The sequence below is a fragment of the Gobio gobio genome (genome assembly GCF_949357685.1).
Source record: "Gobio gobio genome assembly, chromosome: 3".
Classification (NCBI taxonomy): domain Eukaryota; kingdom Metazoa; phylum Chordata; class Actinopteri; order Cypriniformes; family Gobionidae; genus Gobio; species Gobio gobio.
Genome location: NC_137099.1, coordinates 16,100,669 through 16,120,980, shown reverse-complemented (window position 1 = coordinate 16,120,980; position 20,312 = coordinate 16,100,669). Strand labels below are relative to the sequence as shown.

General features: G+C 36.5%; 2 protein-coding genes across 6 annotated transcripts in view; both read right to left on the bottom strand.

Annotated features, from left to right (window-relative positions):
- Window positions 1–78: 78 nt before the first annotated feature.
- On the bottom strand, window positions 79–6,940 carry nansa (N-acetylneuraminic acid synthase a). Of its 2 annotated transcripts, XM_079811839.1 has the most exons (7): window positions 6,894–6,940; window positions 6,451–6,512; window positions 5,557–5,772; window positions 3,894–3,993; window positions 3,395–3,549; window positions 2,890–3,156; window positions 79–720 (listed from the first exon to the last, which is right to left on the bottom strand). In XM_079811839.1, the coding sequence occupies exons 2-7, from the start codon at window positions 6,466–6,468 to the stop codon at window positions 511–513; spliced, it is 966 nt and encodes a 321-aa protein (XP_079667965.1). In that variant the 5' UTR covers window positions 6,469–6,512; window positions 6,894–6,940; the 3' UTR covers window positions 79–510. The 2 variants fall into 2 exon arrangements, with proteins under 2 accessions (XP_079667965.1, XP_079667964.1); XM_079811838.1 differs by lacking the exon at window positions 6,894–6,940 and having other exon boundaries at window positions 6,451–6,688.
- Window positions 6,941–8,131: 1,191 nt separating this feature from the next.
- gne (glucosamine (UDP-N-acetyl)-2-epimerase/N-acetylmannosamine kinase) overlaps window positions 8,132–20,312 on the bottom strand; it is a 31,818-nt gene continuing 19,637 nt past the window's right edge. For all 4 annotated transcript variants that reach the window (XM_079812260.1, XM_079812261.1, XM_079812258.1 and 1 more), the window contains 10 exons: window positions 18,085–18,539; window positions 17,804–17,956; window positions 15,785–15,997; window positions 15,409–15,496; window positions 13,754–13,964; window positions 12,863–12,992; window positions 12,554–12,775; window positions 10,382–10,564; window positions 9,032–9,148; window positions 8,132–8,942 (listed from right to left, as the gene is read on the bottom strand). In XM_079812260.1, the coding sequence (XP_079668386.1) occupies window positions 8,707–8,942; window positions 9,032–9,148; window positions 10,382–10,564; window positions 12,554–12,775; window positions 12,863–12,992; window positions 13,754–13,964; window positions 15,409–15,496; window positions 15,785–15,997; window positions 17,804–17,956; window positions 18,085–18,539 (2,008 nt within the window). In that variant the 3' untranslated portion in view covers window positions 8,132–8,706. The remainder of the gene's footprint in view (window positions 8,943–9,031; window positions 9,149–10,381; window positions 10,565–12,553; window positions 12,776–12,862; window positions 12,993–13,753; window positions 13,965–15,408; window positions 15,497–15,784; window positions 15,998–17,803; window positions 17,957–18,084; window positions 18,540–20,312) is intronic.

The following is a 20,312-nucleotide window of genomic DNA, read 5'->3' as shown; positions in this document are numbered from 1 at the left end:
TTAGACACTACTCATCACCAAAAACGACTGTGTATGGCATTATATATATATATATATCCTGATAAATTAATACCATTTCATATACCATGTTATTTATATAGTACACAAGACAACTGTGGTACTACCATAGAATGTATCCAAAAAACAAGAATCATGTTAGTAATACCATGGCAAATGTCCAATTAAATTGGTCAGACAATTGTTTATGCATAGAAACAAAACCCTTCACCTTTTTTTATTCCATAATTATAAATCATTAACTTTAATTCATTTTTAAAATGAGACAGATTACCACTGTTTCCATTTTATATTTTATTTTATTTATAACAATATTTGGCAAACAGTCCATTTAAACAGAAAAATGGGTCTGGTGACAGCACTTATGTTTTGTCAGGCAGTGTTCGTCTGCTGACCATTCTAACCGTGGTTCTTGAATAATGCATTTTATTTTGGCTAAAGTGTAAATTTCTTTCCAGTCTGATCAAGAATCACACACGGTGCCAATTTTCCTCAGGCTTTGGCTTTTTTGCCATAGTTGTCGACTGCATCCACAGTGATGCTGTCATCCTCCTCGAAATCTATCGTCACTTTCTTCCCCACCAGCTGGAAGATGTCTTCTGGAGCTACACCCTTGGGTTCAGCTACTTTCACAGTCAGCATGTCAAGGGTGAGTTCTGTACCCTTCGGGATGGCTGTCTTTGCAACCACAGACTTCCCGAGCTAGAAAGGAGTGAAAGATGGAGAAGAAGAATTATAGGAATGTTCTGACAGAGCAGATTAGTTGAAGACAAAATCATTTCAGAGGAAGCAAAGTTAAGAAAGAATTGAGGCATATTGGTAGCGAACAAATACATTTGATGGTAAAACGGAAGAAAAGTTAAAGACAGGATGTTTTGGGAGGAAATGGGGCAAGAACAGGAATGCAGCATAAGACGGAAAGAATGGAGCTATAAAAAACTGATGGTGTTGGAGTAGGGGGTAAAGATGAATGTGAAAAATAACATTGCAATAGACAGATTGAGTGCTTATAGCACACCTTTCCTCAACAAGTCACATGATTTGAGGTATCATATCTGTAGCACAGTGTTGTTACTGTTAAAGGGATCGTTCACTCAAAAATGTAAATTACCCCATGATTTACTCACCCTCAAGCCATATAGGTGTATATGACATTCTTCTTTCAGATGAACACAATCAGAGTTATATTAAAGGTGCAGTGTGTGAATTTTAGCGGCATCTAGCGGCGAGGTTGTGAGTTGCATCACCCAAAGCTCACGTAGAGAAGCTACAGGGGCCGACACAGGACAAAAATGTTGTCGTCGGAGAGAGCAGAGAGTGACTAGCGCTCTGTAGAGAAGTTTGTCCGTTTAGGGCTACTGTAGAAATATGACGCCGCAAAATGGCGATTTCACTGTAAGGGGACCAGCGGTGTATGTAGATGGAAATTGCTCATTCTAAGATAATAAAAACATAACGGTACATTATGTAAGGTCTTTATACTCCAATGAAAACATAGTTATGTTAATTATACTGCATTTCTGTCAATAGATCCTCATAAATACTACACACTGCACCTTTAAAATATGTCCTGGCTCTTCCAAGCATTATAATGGCAGTATATGGCAACCCAAAATTTGAAGACCAGAAAAGTGCATCCATCCATTATAAAAGTAATCAACACGGCCCGAGGGGGTTAATACAGAAAATTGATGGGTTTGTGTAAGAAAAAAAATGTTAGGTTTCCATTCACTGCCATTATAAAGCTATGGAAGATCCAGGAAATGTTTTAATATAACTCCAATTGTATTCGTCTGAAAAAAGAATGTCATATACACCTAGGATGACTTGAGGGTGAGTAAATCATGGGGTAATTTTCATTTTTGGGTGAGCTATCCATTTAACTAAAAATAAAACTAAGAAAAAAAAGTAGCGTCAAAGTAGCCGGAGCAACTTTTCTCTATTTATGGATATGACGAGGCACGCACAGGCGGGTGGCGTTACTGGCGTATACACAATTTCCTGCAAAAACCATCCCGACAGGTCTAAAATATAAACACTTATAACAGGTTTACCATATGAATCAGAGTAAGACAAAAACACATTTTGGAAGAATTATTGATGATGTAATTTTGTTAGTTTTGAACAAAAAAAAAGTTAAATAGTGTACCTTGAAATAAAAATAAACGAAAGCTAAATAGAATATTTAATAAAAATGACGAAAAATGAAAATCTGAAAAATTAAAGATAATCCAAATGATTAATAAATACTATAATAGTGAATATATAATCCTAAATTAAAGCTATACTGTGTGATATTTTCCCCCATCTAGCGGTTAAAAGGTATATGACCATCCAGTGAATATTAGTTTCTCTTCCTCTCAATTCCGATAACTCCTACGGTGGCCAATTTAGTCCAAGATTAATATGGCTTCCAGTTCGACCTCGTCCACATTCGACACGGTGCCATCGAGTGTTAAAACGCGTAAGGCGAAGTTTGAATTTACGGATATGTCCCTCTTTGGCTAATGTACTTTCAAGATGGAGGGGCAACATGGCGACCCGCATTCGAACCCTTTACCGGCATGTATTTTCAATGGCATATTATAAACTTACGAGAATACTTTATTACTTGAAAGAAGTAAATATACATTAATGAGCACATATTTTTGAAAGAACTAAATGTTTTTAGCTAAGAATAAACTAAAAAAGTTACACAGTGTAGCTTTAAAACTAAAGTAGCATAATTTTTAGGGTTAATACTATTTTAAAAAGTAATATAATAAAATAATACAACTCTAAGTATGAGTGATAGTAATAGCCTCTCTACTAATTGACATGTAGATATAACAAAATGAAAAAGGAATGTATTCAAACTGGTTCTTATTGTACCTTATCATGGCATGGCACCTCACAGGGCAGCATGCGTTTCAGCCCAGTGCCCAAAGCTCTCTCCACAGTGCGGATGGATTGCACCAGCTCTGCCAGCTCTTCCGGCACCAGAGATGCCTCATGATCGCTGCCCTTCCAGGACTTGTCCAAGGTCACATGGCGCTCCACGACCTTTGCTCCCATCGCAACTGCCCCCACTGTGATGCTGATCCCACTTTCATGGCCTGAGTAGCCAATGGGAATGTCAGGAAATTCTTTTTGATATTCCTGTCGGTTGGGGGAAAAAATTACATAATTTGACTTTATGGTTATGCAAGATTCATTTATCTAATCATAATTATATAATGTTTAATTTAGCTAATGATATAATTATATAATGTAAGGTTTTAAACTATCAGGTAGGTCACAAAATGCAGACCATAATGATTCTGATGTTGATACACGTGCGCTGTACTTGAATGACATCAAATGGATTTTTGAGTGTACAAAGAGCTGGTTTGTTTACCATGATAACCCGCAGGTTGACGTCCTCAGGGGCCAGTGGATATGCGCTTGTGCACTGCAGGATGCAGAAGTTTTGGTTGTGTTCCTTCACAGTCTCGTAAACGCGCCGCATGGTCTCCATGGACTGCATCCCACTAGATACAACCATAGGACGTCCTGAACACACACACACAAGCATCAGGATATATGTGTATATATAAAGTTGTGTCATATCAGTGGTGTTTATAGTGGCGTTTGTCTGAGAATTGACGCACTGTAATCTGGTGACTGTTGCCGTTGGTTGGTGTCTGTCTGTGCAGTGTGAATTAGCATATAAATCTCTATACTGTAACTTTTTTGATTAATTTAATGCATCCTTTCTGAATAAAGGATTCTTTTTTTTATTAAATATGTGTGTGGCAGTACAATAGTAGCAATTGTATAATTTTACAATATATTATTGATTGTTGTTTGTGATAATATCAGATTATAATGAAGGTAAAAAAAAAAACTTTGGAGACCTTTTTGAGCAGTTTTCTTGAGGTAGGGGAAGTTGTTGGTGTCTCCAGATCCAACTTTGAAAAAAGGCACTTTGAGCTCATGCAGGAATTCTACAGCCATCTTAAAGACACAAGAGAGAAACACTACAATTAACATCTTACAATTTTGACATTCTGTGTAAGTACCAAGTGAATGCTGTGTTATACAAAGATATTAAGAGTTTAGTGCTATGGAATATATCAAAGTTTCATGGTACCGCTCCCGTACGTAAGAGCCAGCTGTGATCATAACATGACAAAGGTGATGAAACAATAGATAAAACAATATTAAAACACTATTTGACGAGTTCAGCAGGTTTATGTCTTTTTTCCTAGTTAACAGTAAGCCTGAAGCCAAAAAATATATTAACATAAATTCAGAAACAATGCTAAGCTACGAAACATGTTGTCTGTTTCTGATGCAGAAAAGCTAGTTCATGCATTCATGACCTCAAGACTAGATTACTGTAATGCATTACTAGCTGGTTGTCCTGCATCCTCAATAAACAAGATAAAATGAGTCCAAAATGCAGCTGCTAGAGTTCTTACTAGGTCAAGAAAATATGATCATATAACACCAATTTTATCATCTCTACACTGGTTACCTATTAAGTTCCGTATCAATTATAAAGTATTGCAACTGACCTATAAGGCCCTAAACGGTTTAGCTCCTGTGTATTTAACTGATCTTCTATCGCACTACAATCCATCTCGCTCTGGGCTTCTGGTAGTACCTAGAATATCTAAGTCCACTAAAGGAGGGAGAGCGTTTTGGCATTTGGCTCCTAAACTCTGGAATAGCCTTCCTGATGATGCTCGGGGCTCAGACTCACTCTCCCAGTTTAAGTCTAGATTAAAGACGAATCTCTTTAGCCAAGCATTCACATAATACATCTCATAACCTCCTTGTACAGTTTATTCCAATCAAATGCACATGATTATCTTTGCTTAAATGTTAAAGGGATAGTCATCATTTACTCACCCTCAAGTTGTTCTAAACCTGTATGAGTTTCTTTGTTCTGCTGAACACAAAAGATGATATTTTGAAGAATGTTTGTAACAAACCAGATAGAGCAACCATTGACTACCATAGTATTTTTTTCCTTGGTTACAAACATTCTTCAAAATATGTTCTTTTGTGTTCAGCAGAACAAAAACTCATACAGGTTTGGAACAACTTGAGGGTGAGTTAATGATGACAGAATTTTCATTTTTGGGTGAACTATCCCTTTAAGAACAGCAGCTACGCTAAATATCTTCCTTTTGCTTTTCTGTTCTATCTCGGGATGCTCATCCTGAGGTAACTAGAGCGTCTGTCAGCTCCAGTCTGGATCCAGCCTCTTATGAACACTTCAGATGCCTCAACACCTATTCATTACTTCAATGAGCTCATTGTTTCTGCCTTAATTTAATACGTTGTTTAAATTAATACTTTGTAAGCTAACTGCTTACATTTCTGAAAGACATAATTTGGACAGTCACCTCTGATAACAACAGATCACTCTAAATTGTAATGTAGACACAGGCTTTTTCTGTAAAAGCTGCTTTGAAACGATATGTATTGTGATAAGAGCTTTACAAATGAATGTGAATTTAATTCAATCGAATAAATTGCGCATGCGTCCTGGGGCTGTAACCCGCTCACCTCGTCCATTCCAGACGCAGTGAAGAAGATGCCCACTTCTTCGGCGTACTTCTGCAGCTCTCTGTACTGCTCATGGCTGAACTCTAGATGGCGCTTGTGCTCTCCGTATGTTTTTCCCCAGGACTGTTTGGAGGTGTACGGCCGCTCCAGCGCTTTCTTGTTGAATTTATGCTCCAGCTCACTCTTCTGAAACTTCGCACAGTCCGCCCCGCAGTCCTAGTAGAAGAGGAATAGTTACTAAATACAATTTTTTAAATAAAAAAGAGACCTTAAATGTAATAATGACAGTAAAAAAATAAGAAAAGTCAAGCATTGTGACCAGTTCGATCTTTAAAGTGGTGATGTGGTGTTATGTTATGTGATGTTAAAACATATTATGTTATGTTATGTGATGTGATGTTAAAACATATTTTCTTTTTTTATTCAAAAATTCCATTATGAATGGAATTTACAGTATCTCTTTCAGAAAAAGAGTATCACTAAAATCAGTATCAGAACTCATTTAAACCATGTTTAGCACCTGTATCTATAATGTATAAATATATGTGAATGATATGGTCTTATTAAACGTCTTTGTATGTAGAGAGTTATGTCTTAAACAAGGATAATCTACGACAAACTTCCAAAGTGTGAGGAAGTGATCTGAGATGAAGCATTCTGAACGATTTGAGATAAAGTAATTATTTCCATGTATTTTATCTCCAGGAAGCAGCCTGGACAGCTGCTGTGCACTGACTTGACTACTGCGAAGAATACTTTAGAATACTCGAAAACTATTGCAATAGAGATTGCAAACACTAACTAAACAATTCCCGAAAGAATGCATTTAATCTGCAGGGTTAAAGCCATTAATATATTTACTATATCGATGTTGATAAAAACACAAACTCTTACCTTTGCCATCTTGATCATTTTCTTGGCGATTTCAATGTCTCCCTGATGATTCTGTCCGATTTCTGCAATAATGAAACACGGGTTGTTTCCTCCGATCATGCGACCGGGGCATAATTCAAATGTAAGAGGCATTTTAAATCTAAGTGCACTAACACTGCAAAAGGCTACAGAAATGACAGTCTGTGAGTCTTGTCTCAATTCTTGACTACACGCGTCAAATGTCTAGATGAAAGAGAACGAAGAACATCCGGGTTTGTTTGTGCACACGCCCATGTTTTTCAAAATAAAAGACCTACTTATTTGCTTCAATAAAAGTTCTTTACTTTTTAAAGGTCCCGTTTTTCGTGTTTTTTTTTAAGCTTTGATTGTGTTTACAGTGTGCAATATAACATGTGTTCATGTTTCGCGTGTAAAAAAAACGCAGTATTTTTCACACAATTTACTTATCTGTATACTGCTGTTTTCACTGTCCTCAAAACGGCTTGAGAGATTTCCCTGTTCTATGAAGTCCCTCCTTCAGAAACACGTAACGAGTTCTGATTGTGCCAGCGGTTCCCGTGTTGTGATTCGACAGCAGCTTAGCGCACGCAGAGCACACGTTACCGGAAAGGTCACGCCTCTCACCATAACGGGGATGCATGCGCTCAATGATCTCTAAGTACAGCGTCCCTGGGAAAGCCAAACAAAGGTGACTTGACTCCGGGATGAAAATAACAGCGTCTCAACGACATGGCAACAAACAAACTATACGAACGCAAACGAACGCAACAAGACCACGCCCCCTTTTTCGCGTACTCTTGTGGGCGGAGGTTAGTCGACATACTGCTCTACTGACGTAATTAAAGCAGGATGTACCAGGATGTAGTCCGTTCGCTGTAGGCTTTGAAAGGGAACTTCTGTTAAATAAAATATCTCGCTTGGCATTGAACTTTGAGCTTTATAATTTTACAGGTATTATAAATGCTCTAACAGCAACATTACACACTAACTAAAGTTTGAAAAATGGGATCACGAAGAACAGGACCTTTAATTTATATTTGGGTTGTTTTGTTAAATATGTTATGTTTTAACATGTAAAGTAAGTTTAACCTACTAAAAAGTACAGTATTTAAGTCAAGTGATGCATCAAAACATGTTGCCACATTTTGTATTCTGTGCTGTTCATGGTTTCTTTGTATATTTCGGAGTTGTATATTGTGAAGTGTCTGCTTGGCCAAATGGAAAAATAATTTTTGTTCTTTTTTTACAGAGGTACAGAAATTGCTTACAGTACGACATTTGCCTCTAGGTGTCTCAGTTCATGATATCTACTAACCAAACATAGGAAACCCAATATGCTACACAAATAGCTACTGTTACAGGTGTGTCATAATGTAATCAGTTCAGAAGACTAATTTTATCTAAATGTTTATTTAAGAATCATTTGAGGACGACAAAACAAGAGAAAAGTATAGAAGAAAAAATACTAACTTGCAAGAAAGCATTGCATGGAACTAAAACAAAAAATATATACAACTAATTCTGAAACCATTATTTTTTTTCATGTGCAAAGCAAAACAAACAATAGCATTTGTATTAAAAAAAATAAAAATAACAAAATAATTATAATATATATATATATGCAGATAACCAACAGTTTATGCATGTATTATGGGACTCTAATATAATAAATCAATTCAATGGCAATACAAAGACATTTTATGTTTGTTGATTTTAATGTACATAAAATGTAAATCATTTTACAGGTTCTGTGATTCAAAAAATTAAATATTAAATTAGAGTATACATAATAGACAAACATTTTTTACTCATTCATACAGGTAGGTTGAATTAATACAATTAAAAACATGGTGCTGAAAACAAAAAAGACTTGGCAACAGATCAGCACAAGGCGCAAAGGAGAACATGACATCTCCATGAAAAATAAAAACAAATAATAGAAAGCAAGACATAGAGCAGGTAATTAAACCATAGCAGCTTCGCTGTAACAAATACCCCTTAGTTACACCGTACAAATATTAAACAACGACCTTACTTCATAAAGTTAAATTATTCTTCAAAATGACACCCCTTTCATTAGGCATTTGATCCCAAATAATATAGCACCTATTTGTGACTACAAAAAAAAATAGTAAAAACAAATAAAAGCTTTTTCTCTTCGGACTTAAAAAGCCACTATGATCCTAACAAGGACGTAGCACATGATTGGCCCTCAGTAAGTCAGTAACTGATTGGTTCCTGGTTTTCGAGCTTCCGTCAGTAGGTGCGGCGTGTGGTGTAGTCCAGTACCATGCTGGCGGCTCCCAGCAGGGCAGGATCCTCCAGCTCAGACACCATGATTTTGGTCCCCTGCGCCGAGGGCAAAGCGCGCTGGCAGATGACCTGATGAACTGGATCCTCGTAATGCTTCGCCAGGACACCAGACAGGATCACTAGAGACGGGTTGATCATGTGCAGGATGTTCACAATGCCCAAACCCAGGGCAGTACCCGCTGTTAGGGAAGAGAAGAGAGACTATTAGAGCTTTTCTTCACCACAAACCTGCTGGAGAATAATGTATGTACTTGGATGTGCGTCTTACCGGTGTGAAGTACGCTCTCAGCTTTGGAGTTGCCAAGGCGAGCGGCGTTGATCAGATGAAGAGCATTCACCTGGTCTTTGTTATTCACAGTCATTCCCTCCACCAACAGCAAGTCCTCTGTCATCAAATGTAAAAAAAAAAAACATGTAATAAGAACAGTCTCATTTTACTTGGAAACACACACTCTTATATATTATGCACAACTCTAGGAAACAATCCTATCATCATATGAGATCATATCAATCATATATTCTCTGTCTTCAAGTGATCTCTCACGCTCTCATTTTTATGTTATATGATTACTTTATTGTATTTAATATTCTCTTTGATTCTATAACTTCTTATGTTAATAATCTGTAGTTATTTGTTGTCTCCATCTGCTTGTTTATTTGTAATAATAAGCAGGCTGACTGTTGCTTTGTTTGTCTATTGATTGTACTATTGTGCTACTTTGTGAAGCAACCTTGGTTCCTTGAAAGGCGCTATAAAAAAAATAAATATATTATTTATTATATCATATAGCTAAAATATAGTTTCCAGTTCTCATATGGTTTAATATGCAAATTACAAATTTCTGAGCGTGACTTAAAGAGAATGACACCTTCGGTGCTTGGCCCCTAATTAAGTATTTTTCATTTGTTAGTTCATGTTTTTTTTTTACATTTACCAAGACATAATATTTAAAAAATTGTATCTGTTAAAATTGTTTTATTGAACTCAGCCAACACGAATAAAAAAATTAACAGCCGTATTTTTATAAACTAACATTAAAAAAGATTAATAAATACTGTAACAAATGTGTTGCTCATTGTAAGTTAAATGGTAGTAAATGCATTCACTGGACCTTATTATAAAATGTTTATTATAAAACATAAATTCAAGTAATGCCACTAAAACAAATCAGACTTCCAACAACCTGTTTTCATATTTTGTTGAGACTACAGTCACGCTATGAAAGAAACTGAAATAGGCGTTTCTACTTTTCCTCCAGTATGCAGTGCGATTCCTCTTTCAAATAAGGGCTAGGTCAGTTTTTGTTTTTAAAGAATGAATAGATAAAGGCTTGTGGAGATATTTGAAAACAGCAACATTTTTGAGTGGGTTTAAGTTTGGATGTTAAGCTTTGGTGTGGTAAAAATTATTATACAGAAATGTGGAAAACAATAGTAAGGGTTTACGCCACTGTTAACCGTCTGTGACCTTTTACTGATGTAAAACAAACCAGTTTAGTTGCTTGGTATCAACTGAAAAGGAAAAATTGCAAAAGTTAAACCATTTGTGACAGAGTAGGCGAGGCAGATACGCATGCTTTAGCACAACTCTTGTTGTGTGCGAGTCTGGTCGTCTCACCGTCATGGAGTCTCTTGGCTTCTCTCTGAAGAGCGAGACCTGACGAGTAGGCCTCTATGCAGCCGTGGCTGCCACACATGCACTCTGGTCCTTCCAGCGAGACCACGATGTGTCCCAGTTCAGCCGCGCAAAATGCGTTGCCATGGATCAGTTCATTATGCTGGATTATACCACCTCCAATTCCTGTACATATAAACACAAGACAAAGATAATCACAAGCAGAACTACAGCAGTCAAACATGAATAACAATTATATAAGCATCAGATACACTGCATTAAATAGGTGAGATCGAACAGGAATTACAGATAAACTGGTATTATATCCTCTTGATATAATAGCAGTTCAAATCTCTATTTCTAATACCAGGGTTCCTACACAATTTTCATTTCAAAATTCCATACTTTTCCAGACTCGAATTTCCAGACTTCCCTACAGATTTTTCAGACCATATTTAACTTGTTCTGATAAATTGTTTTCAAATTCAACTGCTAACAAGTGTTACATTGTAAAGATTTAGTATTGTAGCTAGACAGGAAGTAAGGTGGGAGAGAGAGGGGGGCGGGATTGGGAAAAGTCCATGAGGCAGGACTCGAACTCGGGTCTCCCGAAGCACAACAGCACTACATGGCGACGCAATTACCCACAATGCCATCGGCACCGACAAGTATGTTACACTCTGAGTCAAAACCTCTAAGTAGGCTATCTAATATTTAGAAATCCTATATTAAAATATTGCCTTTTGTGACCTTAACGATCAAAATGCTAAATCAGTCACAATTTTTTTAAAGGGTTATTAATTTACCCAAAAATGACATTTCTATTATAATATACTTACCCTCATGTCATTCTAAACTAATAAGACTTGTGTTAATCTTGGAAATCTTGGACACATGAAGATATTTAAAGGATTAGTTCACCTTAAAATGAAAATGTCCTAATCATTTACTCACCCCAATGCCATCCAAAATGGCACCAACTCAGTTGGTTGCTCAAAAACTTAATTTATCTTTCACTGAAGAAAGTAAGGCATAGATATGTTGGATGGCATTGAGGTGAGTAAATGATTAGGACATTTTCATTTTGGGGTGAACTAGTCCTTTAATAAAGGGACTAAAACATCTCAGATTTAAAATATAAAAAAATATTAATATAATAAAGTCTTATGGTTTTAGGACAAATTTTTATTTTGTGTGTAGGCCTACTATTCCTTTAGGAACTCCACCATCGACTAATTTTATCCTCAAACCCAACTTGCTTTCTCAAACTACAAAGTGCTGTGTTAACCACTGTTGAACTGTGAAAAGGAAGGAACACACAGGTCTGACCTTTACTGCCATAGCTAGGCTACAAGTTTTTAATTCATTGAAAAAAACGATAGTGTATATATTTATTATATACATTTATAAATTATTAATTTTATATTTAGAAAATGAAATAGGGACAATAGTCTGGAAACAAATAATTTTCCATACTCCGATTTATTTTTTCCATACTTTTCCAGACCTGGAAATTACTCAAATTAAATTCCATACTTTTCCATACTTTTCCAAACCCCGTAGGAACCCTGTAATACTCGCATACCGTACACAAACCTGTATGACTTGGAAAGAAAACAAATATTTCACAATGTTCCTTTCAATCTTTTTCTTGTATGCCATGTTTGTTCCCGCGAGTTACTATAGAAAATATTAACAGGATAACAGGCACAATATTTGAACCTTTAATGTGTAACGCAAAATAAAGGTTCAGAAAGTGTTTTCAAAAATGTCATATTTCTGTTCAGAGTGATCAATCAGAAAACAGAACTATAAAATAAACACTACTCTTCAAAACATTGGGGTCAGTAAGATTTTTAAACGTTTTTGAAAGAAGTTTGAAAGCAAACTTCTTTCAAAAACATTTAAAAATCTTACTGAACATTTATTTTATGCTTACCAAGGCTACATTTGGAAACATTTTCAGGCATAAATAGCACTGTTTTGTGAGAATAACCCTTCTTTGAAAAGGGGTAGGCAAAAGTTAAAGTATGATTGTGGTAACCTGATCAACGAGTCTCACCAGTCTGCCAGTTTTAAATCCACTTCTTTACAGGTCTCATCATTGTCAAATCAAAGGAAAACCCACCACCCTAGCAACTAGCAGCTCTGAGGGACGTAAGAATGGGAACAAACCGGTTCCAGTGATAATGGTGACGAAGTTCTCCACGCCTTTCCCATGACCAAACTTCCTCTCGGCGAGAGCTGCGCAGTTGCCATCGTTATCGACCCACACGGGTAGATGAAGGGTGCTGGAGAGAGGTGTACGGATGTCCACCGAACTCCACTCGTTTATTAGCTTGGTGGAGTGGAGGACCACCCCTTCTTGTGGGTTCACACGCCCCCCTGTGCTCACACCTGAAAGAAATGCCAGAAAATGGACTGTGAATGACTGAGTGAATGTGTGGACAGATAGAAGGAAACATGGGACAAACGCAGACATACCGACACCCAGGATTCTGCAGTTGAGGTGAACGGCGTCGGCCAGTGCCTGTTTGCACATGGTCAGAATCAGCTCTATCCTACCCTCAAACGTCTTAGGATTCAACTGGTTATACTTCTTAACCACTTTACCCTGAAACACAAGCATACATTTACAAGACAGTAAATTACAAATGATCAAACCATATATTTCTTGCCCCAATCATGTTCTGCAAAATACACTACTGTTCAATTTTGAAATGCATGAAGTTTATCAAAAGTGACAGTAAAGACATTTGTTACAAAATATTACTATTTTAAATAAATTATTTTCTTGTTTTTCTTGTTTTTCTTGTTCCAGAAGCCAATTCAATCATATATTCGTAACAATAGGGAAGAAAAGATTATTGCAACTTTCGTTTCATGCTAACTTTAATATCTAGCAACAGCATTACAAATGGATAATGGATATTTTCTGTTTCAAAACAATAATAATTCCCCTTTGTGTAATATTGTAAATAAATAAATACATCTGAAATAAGTGTGCATTTAAATTCAGCAATGCTTCACCGTGGCCAAATATTAAAATGAACTAATTACATATTTAATGGCGTGTCCCCAGAAAACTTGTTCTGAAACAATCACACGCAAAGAAAGAGATGATTGCTCAACCTGCGCTGTTTGTTTTACAGTCAGAGTTCTGTGTGTAAATGAAATGTTGCATATCCTGCTGCATAAAAAAAACATGTACACGTCACAATTGGGCAAACTGTCATAAGCAAACACAGCTGTGTTGAGAATGTACAGCATATCCCACACCTTGTAGTTTACCACCTCATACTTCCTGAAATTAAAGACATGTCCTAAAGATGAACTGGATCTCAACATTGGACTCCAGAGGTGCGCTCTACATACCTTCATACTGACAATGCCGACACGCAGGTTGGTCCCTCCGAGGTCAACAGCAAGGGCACTCTGTGTCTCCAGAATGTGGTCAATATCTTGAGAGATACACTCCTTCACTGGTGGGAAACAGAACTTCTTTTGTAGTGGCTCAGATAGATCAATGGCCTGCAGGAACTTCAAGATGCGTTGGACCGCATTGCCATCACCATAGATCTTGGAGCTAGTGGATAGAGTCAGAACACACAGGACATGATTAGAGACTGATGTTGTGTCCCAAATGACACACTATACACAATTTACCTATACACTTTGCATTTATGTTTTTATCTAGGCAATTAAAGCTGCGATAATTGAGTTAATGAATTATCCAACATTCCACACTTCATTGTTTCAGTAAAAAATTATTTTGGGAATTTTTATTGTGAACACTACGCATGGTATAGTACATAAGTACATGAATTAGGACGCAGGTTGAGAGTTAACTTTTTTTTTTTTTAAATAACTAAGCAAGATGGCTGATACTCAATGTATTTACAGTGTTTCCTCTAGGTTTTTTTCCAGCTGTGTTGGCATGCCTATTTCCACAGGGGGAGGGGGAGGGGGCGATCCGATCCCAAAAATACTGAGTATCGGCCAATACCGATCTGATACCAGCGCAGTTTTTTTGTATATTTATATGTATTTTTAATAGTATTTCTATACTTCTTGTGTGTAATAATCCCTCTTCTGTGTTAAACACAATCTACTAAATACAGACAACTTCATTATAAAAGAAAAAAAAATGCAAAAAATATATAATCATAATCAATGACAAAAATGATCTGAATGACAAGAATGACTGAGGAGAGATGAGTTTCCATTAACTTTACGACTTAAATATATTAATTTGTACCTCACATTAAGCTATCGAATGACTTCAGAAGTCTTGGAATATAATGCATGAAAACTTTATGGTGGTTTACAATGTTTTTCATGCCTTTAGGGCTCAACAATAAAACAGAATCGGACATCACTGAGAAGCTGCAGTCGTGGCATGAATGATTTTTGGTGTGGCGGCGCGCCACGGCAGAATGAATGTAGCGGAAACGCTGTGTGTGTGTGTGTGTGTGTGTGTGTGTGTATATATTTATGATGCCCATAAAATCAAATATGCATTGCAAATATGCAAATAAACATTGGTTGATAAATCATCTTTTCCGATATATCGGTCTATATAACTACATTCAAGTGTGATTTTAACCAGGTTGTTTATGAATAGTGTTTAATAGCTTAAGACACACTTAGACCAGTGTTGTTATTGTTAGCTAAAAACTATTAAATACTGTTGAAATAAATAAGCTGAAATTAAATAAATATAATTATAAGATGAACAAAACTTGACTTGGCAACAAACTGATATAAAATAAGTTGAAGTACTAAAATGACTAAAACTGAAATAAAAAAAATTATAAAATGACAAAAGCGCATAACATTACTAAAATGAAAACTTAAAATATTAAAATAAAATAAAAAACAAAATATTAATAAATACTATAATAGTGTTTAATACAAAAACAACACTAAATGTTATTTAACAATCAACAATTAACAAAACGCATTACAATCATGATATTTGATGCTTGCAAATAGAAGATGCCTAAAATGTAACAAAAAGAGCTCATTACCAGGGGTAGCGTTTTCCAAACTGCAGCTCCAGAGCATGGTAGATTTTATTATGCGTGTCTGCGTCTCGCACATGTAGAACATTTTCCCCTGTTGTCAAAATAACATGAATTGGTAAAACTGGTACATCAAGGCTAATACTAAAGACACTCAATTAAACAAAAAGCAATCTGTGCTTATTTAGATTATTATTATTTATTATTTAGATAACAATAAACATGCCATGCTGGTTTCAAGAATCCAAATGAAATACTCTACATCCTGACTGAAATAAACACTTTAAAGAACATTATAAGAACAGTAAAATGGTGATCATATCCTGCCATAATGCCTTCTCTCTAAAGGTCAGCAAGTCACATGATTCGTATCTAATCTCACCTGTTTCTCGACCTGTCTGGCGAGTACCCAGGTTAATGACAGGTGTTCCAAAAGCTCCGGCCTCACGAACTCCACAACTGCTGTTCCCAATCATGCAGCCGGCGTGTGCCACCAGCTGGATGAACTGATCGAACGGAACATGCTTTACTGCACGGAATTGCGGATGCTGCTCGATTCCCTTCCGCCTCATCACACGAACCATCTCCTTACTGCCTACATGAGACAAACGCAGAGCAGTTAATTCAGGGAAGGATTCCCAAGACTACTTCACGTCAAGCCAAGATATTTTTATTGTCATTTATCTCCTGCATGCAGGGGAAGAAACAAACTGATAAAGTCTGAGTTTGGGAGGTTTTTTAAAAAATAAGAAAATGTACTGCCTCATAAGAGTCATAATCACTTTCAATTCAGACTATATTATAATAAATATAAAATGAATATAATATATTATAAAAAATAAATGAATAAATAAAATAAAGCTGAATAAAATAAAATATAAATATTAGATTGAAAACGATTTTTTTAAATTAAGTTCAAGTACTAAAACTGAAATAGTTAAAGGCCCACTGAAGTGCTTTGAAACGCGCAGTATTATTCAATGTGTTGCCGTAATTTCCCCTGAAACGGCTCCAGCTGTTAGCAGCTCCTCCCCTTTTTTGAAACCGCCAATAGTGTTTCGTTAATATCACAGTTTGACTCAAGCCTTTCTGTTTGGTAAAGCCACAGTTTCCTCCTAATCTCTAACCGTTTATCATCATAATCTCCTCCATATCGCATTGAAATACAGCATTCTGTGCAGACTTTAAATGGGTCCGATGTTTTGTTGTCTGCGCTGACTCGCACATATGATCCGCGCTGCGCTCTCGAGTATCTAACATTAGTCTAACTTTAGACCAGAGTCGTTGGTGTGTGTGTAACGTTATGTGTGTGCGGTGTGCGTGAAACTAACGTGAAAACAGACTTCATTCGCCGCAACTGAAAGCATTACATGTCTGAATTGTTTCCAATCGCATGTATAGTGCGCTGTGTGCCATTCACCATGTAGAAATGAATAACTGTTTGAACAACTGACCGATTTCAGACGCAGCTTCTGGCAGCGTCTATTTATAATGTAGGGGGCGGCACGCTTCAGATTCTAGAGAGCATTTGATTGGACAGAAGATGAAGTCTGCGATGATGTCATCAAAATCTGCAATTCATTTTAACGGAAGTGAGAGATTAAGTTTTGAATGCTTATATCTCCTAAATGCGAATTTTGTCATTGTGTTGGAACACACCAGCTTATTCATAACCTTAAGGCTAACATAGTCAGTCATACTAAAAGCTAAACAACTTCAGGGGGCCTTTAATTAGAAAAAGATTAAAAAAGACACAAAAAAAAGTACAAACACATAATAGAATTACTAAAACAAATAAAAATGTAAAATATAACAATAAAAGCTAATTTAAAATGAATAAATACTATAATACAATATAATTAATACTAAAATAACATTGATTATATTTCTATTGTGTATGCAGTTTTTGCAGAATTTATTCGTTGATTGTCATATTATTTGTATTATATCTTTTATATTATATTAATTATAATTTTTTTTCTTGAAGTTGAACACTACTGTAAAATTACTCATACTATGACATAACATTTTGGTCATGCCACCTTCCCTTAGTGTCAGGGCCATTTTAATATTTAGACTCTTTGTGCTTCTGTAACCAGACTGGAGTTATATTCCAACGAAAGAAAAAAGGGCATCTCTGCTTTGACTGCCGCCTAAAGTTGTGTCTACTTGTCATTAACACCAAACTCAAAACAAACCAAGGCTGTTTTGTCTGTTTCTGTTCCCTTGCAAGGTATCTTAAGACTGCTGACAAAGCCACTGAGTCACATTAAGCCTTTTAATCTGACAGAAACTGCAGTTGTACTCTGGAAGCAAATTTGTGTATAACCTTCAAAAAAAATCACAGAAAATGGAAAGGGTCAGAGAGAAGGAAAAACAGAAAATGAGAGAAACAGCGGACCTGCGTCAATATTCGGGAAGAGAATGAGAGTTTTCTTGTTGAAGGAGATGATAGCGTCCAGCATTAAATCGTAGATCTTAATGGAGTTTTTGATGTCTGTGGTAACAGGATGCTGAAGGGCCACAATATAATCCTGGTCTTTCACTTCATCCCCTGTTTAAGAAAGAACCACACATGCATAAATTATAGTATTAGTAGTTTTAACAGAACAAAAAGTAGTTATCATTTTGCGTTGTATTAATGTTGAACTTTAATAAATTAATTTACATTCATTTACATACCAATCCAAGACTTGATGATATCAGCATAATCGTCTCGCTGGTGGGCGGTGAGCAGCTTGTCGTACGACGGGCAGCCAGCCAGTAAGATATGAGAATGGTCTTCGCACATGGAGATGAGGTGTCTCTCGGCTGAGTGTGTGCAGACGGCGTGGTAGTGTGCCAGTTTGGAGATGGCGTGACGAATTGAATCATCAATGGTTCCGCTCACTTCTCCACCTTCAAGGTGCAATATGCGAATGTTCATTAGAGACGCCGCCGTCGCCAAGGCCAGCGCGTCAAAACGGTCCCCGTGAACGAGCAGAATATCAGGGGCGAGACGCTGGAGCACGTCAGGAAGCTTCACGAGCGCCAGACCCACGGACTCCACCATGGCAGCTTCGTCCTCACCACGAACAATGGTGTGCAATTTAGAGCCGATATCAAACTCATCCTGCTCAATCAAACGGAACGTGTTTCTGGGGAAAAGAAAGACAAAAATAGAACTTAGTTCTGCAAATAACGTTTATTTTAAAAATTGATTCATTGATTAAACGAATGAAAAATGTATTATTATTATTATTATTATTATTAACAAATAAATACATTTTTATTCATTATTTATAAAAATGTTATTCCACATCCTGCCCAGTGAAGTCTGTGAAGCTTAACAGAGACAGGATGGGCCTTGACAGATGCAAATTGTAAATACTCGCAGGACATTCTCAGGACAATCATAACTTTTAACGATAAGGATACATCGTAAAGTTATGTGCTGAGGAATTTTTTTTTGAAAACACTTAATAATTTGAATAGCTTAATGTGATGCATTCTCATGCATGACTCTACAATAAGGACTGCCCGATGTGTAAACAACTGTTTTAAGACTTGCCAATTTAAATATTCAAGCGCAAGAAGACGCAAAGGAAAACTTAATACAATAGTGTGAGAAGTTTTGTGTGTGCACACATGAATGCTGAATTGAGCTCTCTTTCACATCTTCTTGTGCTTGAATGGATATATTCACTCTAGTGTTGCACAATATACCGGTATTAGAAAAGTATTGCGATACCCTGCTATTAAAAATGGTACTAGGGGTGTGCCATATCATACTGTTCACAAAAACACCGGTATAAATTTTCACTTGATAAAAAAAAAAGTGTCATCTCGCGATATTAATGATATAGCGACGCGATGAGGTATGACGCATTTATGTTCCCTTGCACGCACAACAACAACTGCTGTCTGAGAGTAAGAGCAGCCTCCGATGATGACTTAGTACCTAAAAAGGGAGCTACTTCAATAGTATGGAAATGGTTTAGTTACAAGAGGTCAGACCTCCAACAAAGGAGGCAAAGAACCGGCCAACGCAAAGTGCTAATGCCATGATCATTTGCCAACAATGACAACTTAAAGCTGTTATTGATGTTTGAAGCACAATATTTGACCGAAACTTCCGGAAGGGTAAAAGTGAGCGAGAGAATCGTACCTGCGTCCGTTCAGAATCTCTCTTAACAATGAAGATGTGCGTTTATTACTTAAAAATAGCGATGTAACCCCATTGTTGCTGAGAAATATAATGTAGTGATCCAGTAGCAAAGCTATTTTATGACTAAGAGTTGCGTAAATTACTCAAATCATGAAATAAAGATTTTGGTCATCCCAACCTGTTCAGAATAGTGAAAGGTTAACATGACTGATGTCACACTGGCATGTAGTTATTATTAAATTATTATCTTTAAATAAAGAGGAGGGAATGGTCAAAGAGCAGGGCAGGAACATGCTGGCCAAGTGAGTTTTTTATTTTAAAATAAATTAATAAAACAATGAATAGTAAGTTCTGTCATATTATTCAATTACTGTTTTTTGCTGTGGTATACATTCAGTATCGGTATCGAGGTATTTTAGTCTGGTATCGTATTGAAGTCATAATTTTGGTATTGTGACAACTCTAATTCACACACAATTACATCCAAAAAATTCTGGTCTCGGAGACTATCCTAGTAAAACATAGTCTGTTATTTCTTAAAGGGTTAGTTCACGCAAAAATGAAAATTCTGTCATTAATTACTCACCCTCATGTCGTTCGAGACCCGTAAGACCTCCGTTCATATTCGGAACACAAATGAAGATATTTTTGTTGAAAGCTGATGGCTGAGAAAGGCTTCAGATAGGCCTCCATTGGCATTCAGTACACTTATACTCCCAAGACCAATAAAAGGCACTTAAAACGTCGTTACAAAGTCCATCTC